Here is a 13,670-nt window from a genome sequence, read left to right as displayed (position 1 = left end):
TCACATCTCCCGCCCCCACTGCCCCCTGACCTATCCCACTCAGGACTTCCTATTGCTACTTTGAAGTGAAAACAGATGATGTCTGGGAAAAGTTCATATATTTTGGTGACTAATTTCTAGACAATACCAAGAGGCAAATGGTGGCTGTAATGACATTCTTGCAGGAAAGTTGAACTTTCCTTGAAAAATAGAAAAAAGCTAAGAAACTTTATTTTCATCCTTACTCAGTCTCTGAGCTTATAGATCAAAACGTATCTTCTGTTCTCAGGTGAGCACTCTGCACAAGGAAAAACCAAGAACTGACAGCTTGAGGAATTCTCTCCACACCTAGGCAATAATTATGTAAGTTTCCCAATTTCATTCATGGAGACAATCATTAATATCTGTTTTGTTAGCCTGGTGCAGCTTAGATTGTTTTTAAAGAATTTCAAAAGCTGAAAAGCTAATGGTTTGTGTCAATGCAATGATCATTGTCTATTTGTCTAAAAACAAACTCTAACAAAAATTGCCAAAAAATGAATGACCTGGTGGTTGTAGACGATTTGTCCAATTCTCTTGCCTATCTAAGGAATGACACAATTTGCTCTTTCTGCCTGTTGTTAATGTTTCCTTGTAAATTCAGTCTGCCTACCTAGGTCAGTAAGCACACACTACATGTGGCACTTACACAGGCTTCTGTTGCTAACAAAGACTGGCAGGATCCAAGTGACGGTGCTTGCAAATTTGCAGTTTATTGCAAGAAAAAGATAAAATATAGAAACTGCATTAAAGATGTGTATCACAGCCATAGGCTGGCTCAGGGAAATGGGTTCAGAGAAGCTAGGTGAAGGGTCCAATTGCCCTCTCTCTGTAAGGACCATACCAGAATACATTTTCTCTCTGGGTCCAGAAGCCATGGATGTGTGGGAAAAAACACCTCCAACAAGATGATCTAAAATTCAGTTTCAGCCAGGTTTCCTTTTACTCAGCTGGTCATGTAGGCATAGTCTTGCTGTGTAACCAGCCAAGCAACAGAGCCCTCCAGATATCTTGACAAAACCAGATACAAATGATCAATCTTACTACAATAATTGTGAATCAGTAAAAAATGGAAATTTCTCAAAAGTATGTTCCATGTCATGACCAGGAGTAAGCTCAAGGCAGGTACATTTCTTATTTTAGTAAACAGCTGAGGCCAACGTTAAACCTGCTTTGGAATTAAGTTTCCCAGTTGGTATGGGATTGACTTTTACTTTCCTAGAACTAAGTAAGGAAATGCTCTTCTGACTTTAATTGACTTGTTACAAGAAGTATCAATTAAGTGTTGTCACTTAGTTTTTGAGGTTTTATAAAACTTTCAGAAGAATCTACCTTTTGGCAACTAACAATAAAAAATAAAATAAAATAAAATAAATACATGTCCAGAATTGGCCTGACCACAATGATAGTCACTCTAGGTAAAGTGTCCATGATGAGAAATATTGTATTCATGGCCTAAGTCTACTCCCTAATTACTAACACTGTTCTGTTACAGACACTCAGAAATTTCCTGTAGAATAAATGGTACCTGCTGTGCTTGTCTGACCAGTAGCGGAAGACAGGGTCAGAGGAGTGCCATCCAAACATATGTGTCAGTATCAGAATTTTATCCCTCTCTAGCCAGTAATTAGGGATGGATTAGGAATCTTGGAATTTGTGTACCTCCAGCATGCCGCAGTGCCCTATGGAAAAGAGGCAAGACTGCCTTCCCCTGCCCTCCCGCTCTTCACCAGTCATGAGCCCCCAGCTTGGGCCTGCAATGCAACCACATTTCCCCAGCTGTTTATTCTAATTGGCAGTGGCTCTGAGTGGCATGCCAAGGTCCCTGCCCCTGCTGCCACCAAGCTGGGGAGACAGAAAAAATCCTAAGTTTGTCTCAGGCCTGCAGTGCACAGTCTGGGAGTGCTAAGCTGAGATCTATGACCAGCACTTGAGTGGGAGAGAATCACACACTCTCAGAGCACTGAGGAGGAGCATGGCTACAAATGTGAGGAAACACAGAGGGGCTGCATGGCTGGGTAAGAGCCTATCTATCAGCCATTATGTTTAAGCACTATCTATTGAATTGCAAACCAAACTTCAACACCAATAATACTTTGGTAATATAGTCCTCTGTAAAACCAAGGACAAGAACTCAACTGCAAATAAAGACCCTGCACAAAGCCTCAGCCCTCTGAAAACATACAGAAATGAAACCAACTGACTATACTCAAATTACACTACAATTAAAGAAACATCAGCCCATATAGGTGAGAAAAAACCAGCTCAAGAACTCCTGAAACTGTAAAAGCCAGATTGCCTCCTCACGTCCAAATGACTGAACTAGCTGCTCTGCAGTGATTCTTAACCAGAATAAAATGGATGAAATTACAGAAATAGAATTCAGAATGTGGATGGCAATGAAGATCATTGAGAATAAGAAGATTGAAACCCATTCCAAGGAATCTAAGCAATTCAACAAAACCATACAAGGAATGAAAGATGAAATAGCCATTTTAAGAAAGAACAAAACTGATCTGATAGAGCTGAAAAACTCACCACAAGAATTTCATAACACATTGGAAGTATTAACAGCAGAATAGACCAAGTCAAGGAAAGAATCTCAGAACTCAAAGACTAGTTCTTCACATTAATATAGTCAGATAAAAATAAAGAAAATAGAATTTTCGAAAATGAACAAATCTCCAAGAAACATGAGATTATGAAAAATACAAAACTTATGACTCATTGTCATCCCTGAAAGACAGGGAAAGAAAGCAAACAATTTGGAAAACATGTTTGAGGATATTGTCCATGAAAATGTCCCCAACTTAGCAAGAGAGGTTGATATTCAAATTCAGGAAATTCAGAGAACCCCAGCAAGATACTATATAATACAACCATCTCCAAGACACATAGTCATCAGATCCTCCAAGGTCAATGTGAAAAGAAAACTATTAAAGGTAGCTAGGGAGAATGGGCCGGTCACCTACAAAGGGAACCCCAGCAGTGGCTAACACTGGACCTTTCAGCCAAAACTCTACAAGCCAGAAGAGACTGGGGGCCTATATCCAGCATCCTTAAAGAAAAGAAATTCCAACAAAGAATTTCATATCCAGCCAAACCAGACCCCATAAGCAAAGGAGAAATAAAATCCTTTTCAGACAAGCAAATACTAAGGGAATTCATTACCACCAGACCTGCTTTTCAAGAGGTTCATAGGGAGTGCTGAATATGGAAATGAAAGACCATTACTGGCTACTACAAAAACACACTAAAGTTCATACACCATTGACGCTATAAAGCAAAAACACGATCGTGTCTACATAACACCAGGTAACAATAGAATGACAGGATCAAAACCACACATACTAATATTAACCTTGAATGGTAGTGGGATAAACACTCCACTTAAAAGGCATAAAGTGGCAAATTGGATAAAGAAGAAAGACCCAAGTGTATGCTGTCTTTAAGAGACCCATCTCACATTCAAGGACACCTATAAGCTCAGAGTAAAGGGATGGAGAAAGATTTATCAAGCAAATAGAAAACAAACAAACAAAAAAGTGCAGGGGTTGCTATTCTTATTTCAGACAAAACAGACTTTAAACCAAAAATGATCAAAAAGGACAAAGAAAGGCAGTGATAAGGGGTTCAACTTAACAAAAAGACTTAACTATCCTAAATATATGCACCCAACACTAGAGCACCTAGATTTATAAAACAAATTCTTTTAGTCTTACAAAGAGACATAGGTAACCACACAATAATACTAGATTTCAACACTCCACTGATGATATTGGAGAGATAATCAAGACAGATTACTAACAAAGAAGTTTGGGACCTACATTTGACAATTGACAAAACAGAACTAACATGCATCTACAGAAAAGTCCACTCAACAAAAGCAGAATATAAATCCTTCTCATCCATGCATGACACATACTCTAAAATTGACTACATGCTCAGCCAGAAACCAATTCTCAATAATTTCAAAAAAGCCAAAATCATACCAGCCACATTCTCAGACCACAGGGCAATAAGAATAGAAATCAATACCAAGAAGATTTTTTAAAACCCTACAATTAAATGGATATTAAATAATCTGCTCCTGAATGAGTTTTGTGTAAACAATGAAATTAAAGCAGAAATTATGAAATTCTTTAAAACTAATGAAAGCAAAGATACCACATACCAGAATCCCTGAGATACAGCTTCAACAGTGTTAAGACAAATGTTAATAGCACTAAATGCCCACATCAAACAATTAGAAAGATCTCAAATTGACAGTCTAACATCACACCTAGAGGAACTAAACAAATAAGAACAAACTAATCCCACAGCTAGCAAAAGAAAAATAACCAAAATCAGAGATAAATTGAATGACATGGAGATGATAAAAACTATGCAAAAGATCAACAAATCCAAAAGTTTGCCTTTTGGAAGAATAAATAAGACTGATAGACTTTTAGCTAGACTAAAAAAGAAAAAAGAGAGAAGATCCAAATAAACACTACCAGAAATGATAGTGGAGATTACCACTGACCCCACAGAAATACAAAAACAAACAAACAAACAAACAAAAAATCCAGAGACTATTACAAACATCTTTATGTACCCAAACCAGAAAACCTAAAAGAAATAGATAAATTCTTGGAAAAATACAACCTCCCAAGATTGAACCAGGAATAAATTGAAACCCTGAACAGACCAATAATGCATTCCAAAATTGAATCAGTAATAAAAAAAACCTACCAACCAGAAAAAGCCCTGGACCAGACAGATGCACAGCTGAATTCTACCAGGTGTATAAAGAAGATCTGGTACCAATCCTACTGAATCAATTCCAAAAAAATGAGAAGAAACTCCTCCCTAACTCTTTCTGTGTGGCTAACATCACACTGATATCATGAAACCTGCAGAAACACAATGAACCAAGAAAACTTCAGGTCAATATCTCTGATGAACATAGATACAAAAGTTCTCAACAAAATACTAGTAAACTGAACCCAGAAGCATGTCATAAAGCTAATCCACCATGGTCAAGAAAGCTTCATCCCTGAGATGCAAGGTTGATTCAACATACATAAATCAATAAATGCAATTCATTACATAAACAGACCTCAAAACAAAAATTGCGTGATCATCTTAATAAATGCAGTCAGAAAAGGCTTGTGATAAAATTTAACATCTTTTCATGTTAAAAACCCTCAACAATCTAGGCATTGAAGAAATATACCTCAAAATGATAAGATTCTTCTATGACAAACCCACAACCAACATCAGACTGAATGGGAAAAAGCATGTGGAAGCGTTCCTGGGAAAACTGTAACAAAACATGGATGCCCAATCTCAGGACTCATATTCATATGATATTGGGAGTCATAGCCAGAGCAGTCAGGCAAGAGAAGAAATAAAAGGCATTAAAATAGGAAGAGAAGTCAAACTACCTGTCTTCATAGATTATATGATTCTATACCTAGAAAACCCCATAGTCTCTTCCCAAAGGCTTCCAGCTCTGATAAACAACTTCAGCAAAGTTTTGGGATACAAAATCAATGTACCAAATTCAGTAGCATTTCTATACACCAACAACATCCAAGCTGAGAGACAAATCAAGAATGCAATCTGATTCACAGGAGCCACAAAAAGAATAGAATACCTAGGAATATAGTTAACCAGGAAGGCAAAAGATCTCTATAATGAGAAGTACAAAACACTGTCAAAAGAAATCAGAAATGACATGAATCAATGGAAAAATATTCTGTGCTCATGGATCGGAAGAATCAATATTGTTAAAAAAGGCCATACTCTTCAAAGCAATCTACAGAATCAATGTTAGTCTCTATCAAACTACCAGTGACATTTTTCACAGAATTAGAAAAAAGCTATTCTGAAATTCATTTGGATCCAAAAGAGAGCCCAAATAGCTAAAGCAATGCTAAGCAAAAGAACAAAGCTGGGGGCATTACATTACCTAACTTCAAATGATACTACAAGGCTACAATAACTAGTACAGTATGACAAATGATACTACAAGGCTACAGTAACTAGTACAGTATGACAAATGATACTACAAGGCTACAGTAACTAGTACAGTATGATACTGGTACAAAAACAGACACATAGATCAATGAAACAAGTTAGAGAACCCTGAAATAATGCCACACACATACAACTTCAAATGATACTACAAGGCTACAGTAACTAGTACAGTATGACAAAGGATACTACAAGGCTACAATAACTAGTACAGTATGACAAATGATACTACAAGGCTACAGTAACTAGTACAGTATGATACTGGTACAAAAACAGACACATAGATCAATGAAACACGTTAGAGAACCCTGAAATAATGCCACACACATACAACTTCAAATGATACTACAAGGCTACAGTAACTAGTACAGTATGACAAAGGATACTACAAGGCTACAGTAACTAGTACAGTATGACAAAGGATACTACAAGGCTACAGTAACTAGTACAGTATGACAAAGGATACTACAAGGCTACAGTAACTAGTACAGTATGATACTGGTACAAAAACACACACATAGATCAATGAAACAAGTTAGAGAACCCTGAAATAATGCCACACACATACAACTTCAAATGATACTACAAGGCTACAGTAACTAATACAATATGACAAATGATACTACAAGGCTACATTAACTAGTACAGTATGATACTGGTACAAAAACAGACACATAGATCAATGAAACAAGTTAGAGAACCCTGAAATAATGCCACACACATACAACTTCAAATGATACTACAAGGCTACAGTAACTAATACAGTATGACAAATGATACAACAAGTCTACAGTAACTAGTACAGTATGATACCAGTACAAAAAAAGACACATAGATCAATGAAACAAGTTAGAGAACTCTGAAATAATGACACACACGTATAACCATCTCATCTTCAACAAAGCTGACAATAACAAGCAATGGGGAAAGGACTTTCTATTCAAGGAATAGTGCTGGGATAAATGGCTAGCCATAGGCAGAAGATTACAACTGGATCCTTACCTTTTATCATGTACAAAAATCAACTAAGATGGATTAAAGACTTGAATGTAAAACAAAAACTATAAAATCCCTAGAAGAATACCTAGGAAATACCATTCTGAGCATTAGTCTTCATGACGAAGACTCCAAAAGCAATTTCAACAAAAACAAAAACTAACAAGACCTAGCTAAACGAAAGAGCTTCTGCACAGCCTAAGAAACTATCAACAGAGTAAACAGATGACTTACAAAATGGGAGAAAATATTCACGAACTATGCATCCAATAAAGGTATAATATCCAGAATCTATAAGGAAGTTAAACAATTGAAAGAGTAAAAAACAACCCCATTAAAAAATGGGCAAAGGACATGAATGCACACTTCTCAAAAGAAGACATACACAGGGCCAACAAGCATATGCAAAAGTGCCTAATATCACTAATCATGTGGGAAATGCAAATCAAAACCATAATGAGATGCCATCTCATATCAGTCAGAATGGCGACCATTAAAAAGTCAAGAAGTCACAGATGCTGGCCAGGTTGTAGAGAAAAGGGAATGCTTATACACTGCAGGTGAGAATGTAAATTAGTTCAATCACTGTGGAAACAGCCTGGAGATTTCTCAAAGAACTTAAAATAGAACTACCATTCAACGCAGCAGTCCCATTACTAGATATAGACCAAAGAAATACAAATTGTTTTACTACCAAATCACATGACATGTATGTTCATCACAACACTATTTACAATAAGAGAGACATGGAATGAATCTAGATGCCCATCAGTGGTGGACTAGATAAAGAAAATGTGGTACTCATACACTGTGGAATACTATACAGCCATATAAGAAAGCCAGATTGTTATTTTTGCAACAACATGGATGAACCTGGAGTCCATTATTCTAAGTGAAGTTACCAAAGAGCAGAAAACCGAATACTTTATCTTCTCATTTCTAAGGGGGTGCCAAGCACTGAAGGCACAAAGCAGGGAACAAGAGACACCAGAGAATGAGTATTGAGACACTACCTATTTGGTATTATGCCAATTACCTGGATGATAAAATTGTCTGAACGCCAAACCCCTATGACATGCAATTGCCCATGTAACCAACCTCCAGATGTACCCCTTGAAACTAAAATAAAAGTTTTAAAGGAAAAAAAAGGAATCTGGAAGTTGGTCCATCCTATGCAATGGACACTTTCAGGTGCAAAGTTTGAGAAGCCGAGGATGAGATACGTTGTCCAGCCCTAGCTGATATATGGAAACCTTCCTTCCTACTTGCTATGGTTGCTTTGCAACCCAGTGGCTAGTAAAGGGCTGTTTTTTAAATTACCAAAATGCTCAAATATTAGTAACTAACTGTCCAACTTGGAAAAAGCAAGTCTTCTGAAGTTGGAAAAAAAAAAGAAAAAAGAAAGAAAGAAAAGGTGTATAGAAGGCAAGAAATAGTGTTGATCTTTAAACCAGCTTAATAAAAATAATTTTTGTTCAACTCCCATTCCATTACATTTTTGTACTTTAAAAAATATTCCTAGCCTCAGATTGCAAGGCTTTTGATTTGAAAAGCTAAATAACTTTTATTGCTCCTCTTTGTAATTTTGGAATTATATAATGATGTTCTGAAGAGTAAAGATCAGAAAGTAATGGGAAGAAACAAGTTTGACATCTGTTCAATTCTATTGTCTGTCTCACTTTTTTCTTTAAGATATTTCTATCACTGTACTTTGAATTTAATAACCAAAGAGTAACTACTGTCTAGGTTGTCAACGTGAAATTAGATATCAGCTTGGAGATTCAGAATATATAGAAATGAATTCATCAAACCTAGAAGATTTCGGGAAAGAAGTTAAAAAGCCTTGAACCCTCATGCAACAGCAAACAGTAATACAGAAATAATCACCTATGTTAAAAATTTCCATATCAAAACAAGATTTTAGATATATGTTATGCTTGTTGCTTCATATATTGATCATCTATTTTGTGCACAGTATTATGTTTAATGTGATTCGGCAGGGCAGACAGGAATTTTGAAACATTTATGAGCTATAAACCTTGCCTTCTGCAAAGCTTTGCCTCATGGGAGCATGAAATCATATACAAGAGGGGTAGCAAATATGTAGAAGCTTAATGTTTAATGATATGGAAATTATAAAATAAATTATACTTTACACAATGACTCTATATAATGAGTAAAAATAGTTCTCGAAATAATTTTTAATAGCATGAAAGCCTGTCTAAGTTATAAAATTAAAAGGGAAAAATAACAATTTTAGAATTGAACAGATAGCCATTTAACTGTTCTATGACCAACTCTGCACTGTTGTCAAGGAGGAATCTGCTGCTACCTGGCTGCTCCCTCACCAGTAGGTCTCAACTTCCTTCTGTTCCAAGACACCTTGGAAGGCTGAAGAGTGAAGGGGGTTTCAGACCAGTGAAGAACTGTGGTGTTAGAAAGTCTGGTAGCTTGGATGAAAGTCTGTTCCCACAGACCCTCAGCAATGTGGATTGTTAGTTATTTCCATTTTTCTCCAAGATACAATTCCCTGGTACTTCTGTAATTTTCTAAATGGTGCCCTGATAATCTAAGAGTAGCTTTGTGAACTTCCAGAAGAGCTTAACATGTTTTTCAATTATTTTTCTTTCATTTTAAAATGAAATAACACAAGCTAAAAGGAAAACATCATAAATAAAGGATATTTACAGTTGCCTTTCTGTATTCATGGAGGTGGAAGATTGATTTCAAAAGGCCTGGAGATACCAAAATCTGTGGTTGCTCAAGTCCCTGATGTAAATAAAACTGCATAGTATTTGCATATAACCTACAAGAATTCTCTCATGTAGTACTTTAAACTATCTCTAGATTACTTGTACTACCTAATACAAGGTAAATGCTATATAAATAGTTGTTATACTATATTTTAATTTGTATAATTTTGTATTAATGCATTGTTCATTTTTACTGTTTTTGAATATTTTTAATTCACAGCTGGTTGAATCTGTGGACATAGAACACACAGATATGGAAGGCCAACTGTATATTATGATCGTACTCTATAATCCTGAATGAATTTCTTAATAATGCTCTACACTGGGTTCCACATCTATAAAACCAAGACAAAATGATCTTTTCTCCTATGGCCATTCTGATTGTTTATAAATTGCTGTCAGTAGTGTTAAAGAAAACTATTGTGAAATCTTATTATAAAATAGACATTTATTCATTATAAAAACCACAAATATATGAAAATCTAGGTTGTGAGAGATTCAGTGACTATTCAGTCCTGTACCATTATTATTGAAGCCAACACACTAATTTTAGAGGGATTATAATGTTGTAAAAAAAAAAAAAAAGCAAAGACTGATACTGGTATGGATGTAAAGAATCATTAATGAAGCAAGATTTATTCTTTGAGAAAGATTGTCAATGTGAAATGCATGTTGATGAAACTAGAGTTTGTTCTTATTTAGGTTGCTGATCTTTGAGAAAATAATTGAAACAGTATCAATCATGAGCATTATCCTATTAGGACAAATTCAGATGTTTACCAGTTGAACTATGCTACAAATTCTTGACTTCACTTGAAAACTCATCTATGGAGGAGTATGGCTCAGTTGAACAAAAAGTGACAGACCTTAATCCTTGTCAAGTACTAGCCCAGATATAAAAAGGGCTTGTCATGGTTGCAGTTCTCAAGGAGCTTATAGAAGTGGAAAGACACACACATAAGAAAAATAATTTTAGTATAATATGGTAAATGATAACATAGTGTTATGTAAAGACAGACATGATACCGTGAAGTTTAATGGCAAATTTCTTAGAGATGGTATTTGAGCTAAAACTTACAGAATGAGAAAAAAAAAAAAACCGTGGCCTAGGTGAAGAGAGGAAAGATTTTCCAGGCACAGAGAATAGCATGTACAAATAGGAAAAGAATTGTGAAACTGAATGGCATATGAAAGAAATCATAAAAGTTTAAAAATTGTTATAGCAATCTGATACAGCTGCAACATTCATGTTATTGTATATTTTTTAAAATGTCTGTTTGTAGCTGATTAGATATTGTTAGAAACCAACATTGTCCTTCACTATAAACAGCTTGAGAAGCGTTGACCTCTGCTGGGAAACAAGGCTCAAGTAGTAGAGGGTACTAGATCACAGGAAGCCTTGTTTCCCAAGGTAAATCACGAAAGACTGTATGAGGCTAGAATGAAGTACTAACTTTCTTCATTCACTAATGACATCAAAAGTCCTTTATCCACAAAGAAGGGAACAACAGACACCAGGGACTTCTTGAGGGTAGAGGGTGGGAGGAGAGTAAGGATTGAAAAAATACTATGCTTACTACATGGGTAAAATAATCTGTACAAAAAAACCCATGACATGCAGTTTACCTATATAACAAACCTGTATACATATACCCATGAACCTAAAAGTTTAAAAAAAAGAAGATAAAAATAAAAAAATAAGTCATTTATCATTTTGAGGAACCCCTCACTTGACCTTGGATATAAAATATGCCCAAAAAGCTAGTTCAATAATTGAAGGAGAGGCCTTGTCTGCAATCATCCTTCTAATCATGGTACTTAAGCTACACCATGCTCTGGCATGTGCTCGACCGCCTAGCAGCCACAGATGCTCTGGGAAGAAGTCATGGATATCCTTTTCGACAATCCTTTCCTTATCCTAAGGCTTGACATGGATACCTGTAGCTGCTACCCACAGGCCATGGCAGCCAATGTCCTGTTTCCCCCATGTAAAGCAACAGTTTGGCCATCCCTATCAAAGGACTTGCCTTCACCAACCAAACCAGGAAAGAGTTGGTTACAGGTCTCCGCCACTAGTACCACTCCCCACACCTCACCACACACACCATATCATGCTCTCCCCAGAACCTAGCAAACCACCAACACTGCCGTCAGCAACACAACACCACCTAATCTCTGCCAGTTTGGGCCACTGCCCTTTTCCTACTTGGGACACAGAAGTCTCCATCTCTTGCTCTTTTATAGACCAATACTGAAAGTTGTTCCTACACTGCAGAGAAAAATGCAAAATACTAAACCAAAGGCTTGGCTACCTTTCCTATGAAGAAGTGGCAAATGGTATTCATTCATTCTTTCTTCTGATGCCTATTCATTCTTCTCCCTGATGAGTAGACAGCAGCAAAGCTTTAAAGTTGCCCATAAGTTTCTTAATTACTCACATTGTCACCCCAAGCAACAGATCTTGAACTGTATCCCATTAGTGATAGGGTACAGTTAAGGACTTTAATCAGAAGAGGAATATGAGATTTGTGCTTGATATACACCAGTGTATGTTTAATGTGGAAGACTCATTCAAGAAGAGCAAGACCAGAAGCAGAGAAGTCAGAGGCTATTGCAGTATTCCACCGGAAAAAGAGAAAGGCTTAAGCTAGGGAGCCGCAGTATGGAGGAAGATGAAGAGGCAGAATAGAATAGAGAAAAATGTCTGGAGGTTAAAAATTTCATAATGTGGTGATTGATTGGATGTGGCCAATGGGGAATGAGGAAGAATAGGACTATAGACAATACCCACACTTCCAGCCTGGATGCCTGAATGCATCATGGAGGAAATACCAAAGACTGAGATTGTGAAGTGAGGGGAACAGATTTGGAAAAGAAAATGTGCTTTTCTTTTCAGATATGTCAAGTTTGAAGTGCTTGAGGGACAGTCAAGTGATTCTACTAGGTGGAAAAAATGGAGCTAGTGACAACCATTTCTCACTAAGAAATGGACTCCCCCAGCATCTCTATTTTTTCTTCGCTTTCTTGGAATCTGAACTTTGTTGTTGTTGTTGTTGCTCACAGGCTTAATCTTCAGCTTCTATGCACCAAGGGTGGAAAAGGAGAAAGTCCTGCAGAATCAATCCCAACTTTCATACCTGCTGCTGGCCTGTACCAGTCATCTGTCCCAGTAAAGTGATGTCCAGCTGACATGCAATAATTTGATGGAATCAGAAAGAACCCCAGGGCTCTCCTGTCCTCTCACATTTAAAAATTCCATTACTCCATTTATAGGAGCGTTCCTAGGAAAAGGAATTTTAGGAGGGGAATTTGTGAGCAGTGAATCTGACAGCCCAAGAGGTGGGCTCCCTGATAGGCACGCCTTTCCTTAATGTTTAAAGTTTTCCGGGCCAAGAATTTTTATCCATGAAGACTTTCCTACTTTTCTCGGTGTTCTTATATTACCTACTGTTAGTATTTATTGTTTACCACTATGTTAATGCAGGGAAAATTTGCATGTGTATTATTAAATATTAGGTAGAAATCATACCATGCTACTTTGTACATATAAGTATTTTATTCCTGTTTTCGTGTTACTTTTAATAAATAACTACTGTACTCAATACGCTAAAAATACTATAACATGACTGTGAAAATGGCAATATTTTTGTCTTCCCATAATTATGAATATTTTTGGATGGATTATTAGAATATATGAACTCACTAATGAAAGGCATCTGTAGTAAGTGAGAAAGGGACATAGGATTCACATATCAGACTCTGTTAGGGGGACAGTAATTTATCAGTTCTTTGGTCTTTCTATTTGTCATTCATACCATGTGATGAAGATGTAAGTGTAAGGGCATTTATAACAGTATACTGCATTCATTAAGATAATAGGAT

General features: G+C 36.5%; 1 protein-coding gene across 2 annotated transcripts in view; it reads left to right on the top strand.

The window, feature by feature from the left end:
• Positions 1-13,314, top strand: part of EMCN (endomucin) — a 130,028-nt gene extending 116,714 nt beyond the window's left edge. For both annotated transcript variants that reach the window (XM_054485818.2, XM_054485819.2), the window contains 2 exons: positions 269-342; positions 12,852-13,314. In XM_054485818.2, the coding sequence (XP_054341793.1) occupies positions 269-303 (35 nt within the window). In that variant the 3' untranslated portion in view covers positions 304-342; positions 12,852-13,314. The remainder of the gene's footprint in view (positions 1-268; positions 343-12,851) is intronic.
• Positions 13,315-13,670: the final 356 nt, after the last annotated feature.

This window comes from Pongo pygmaeus, chromosome 3 (genome assembly GCF_028885625.2).
Source record: "Pongo pygmaeus isolate AG05252 chromosome 3, NHGRI_mPonPyg2-v2.0_pri, whole genome shotgun sequence".
Classification (NCBI taxonomy): domain Eukaryota; kingdom Metazoa; phylum Chordata; class Mammalia; order Primates; family Hominidae; genus Pongo; species Pongo pygmaeus.
This window is presented reverse-complemented; position numbering and strand designations above follow the sequence as displayed.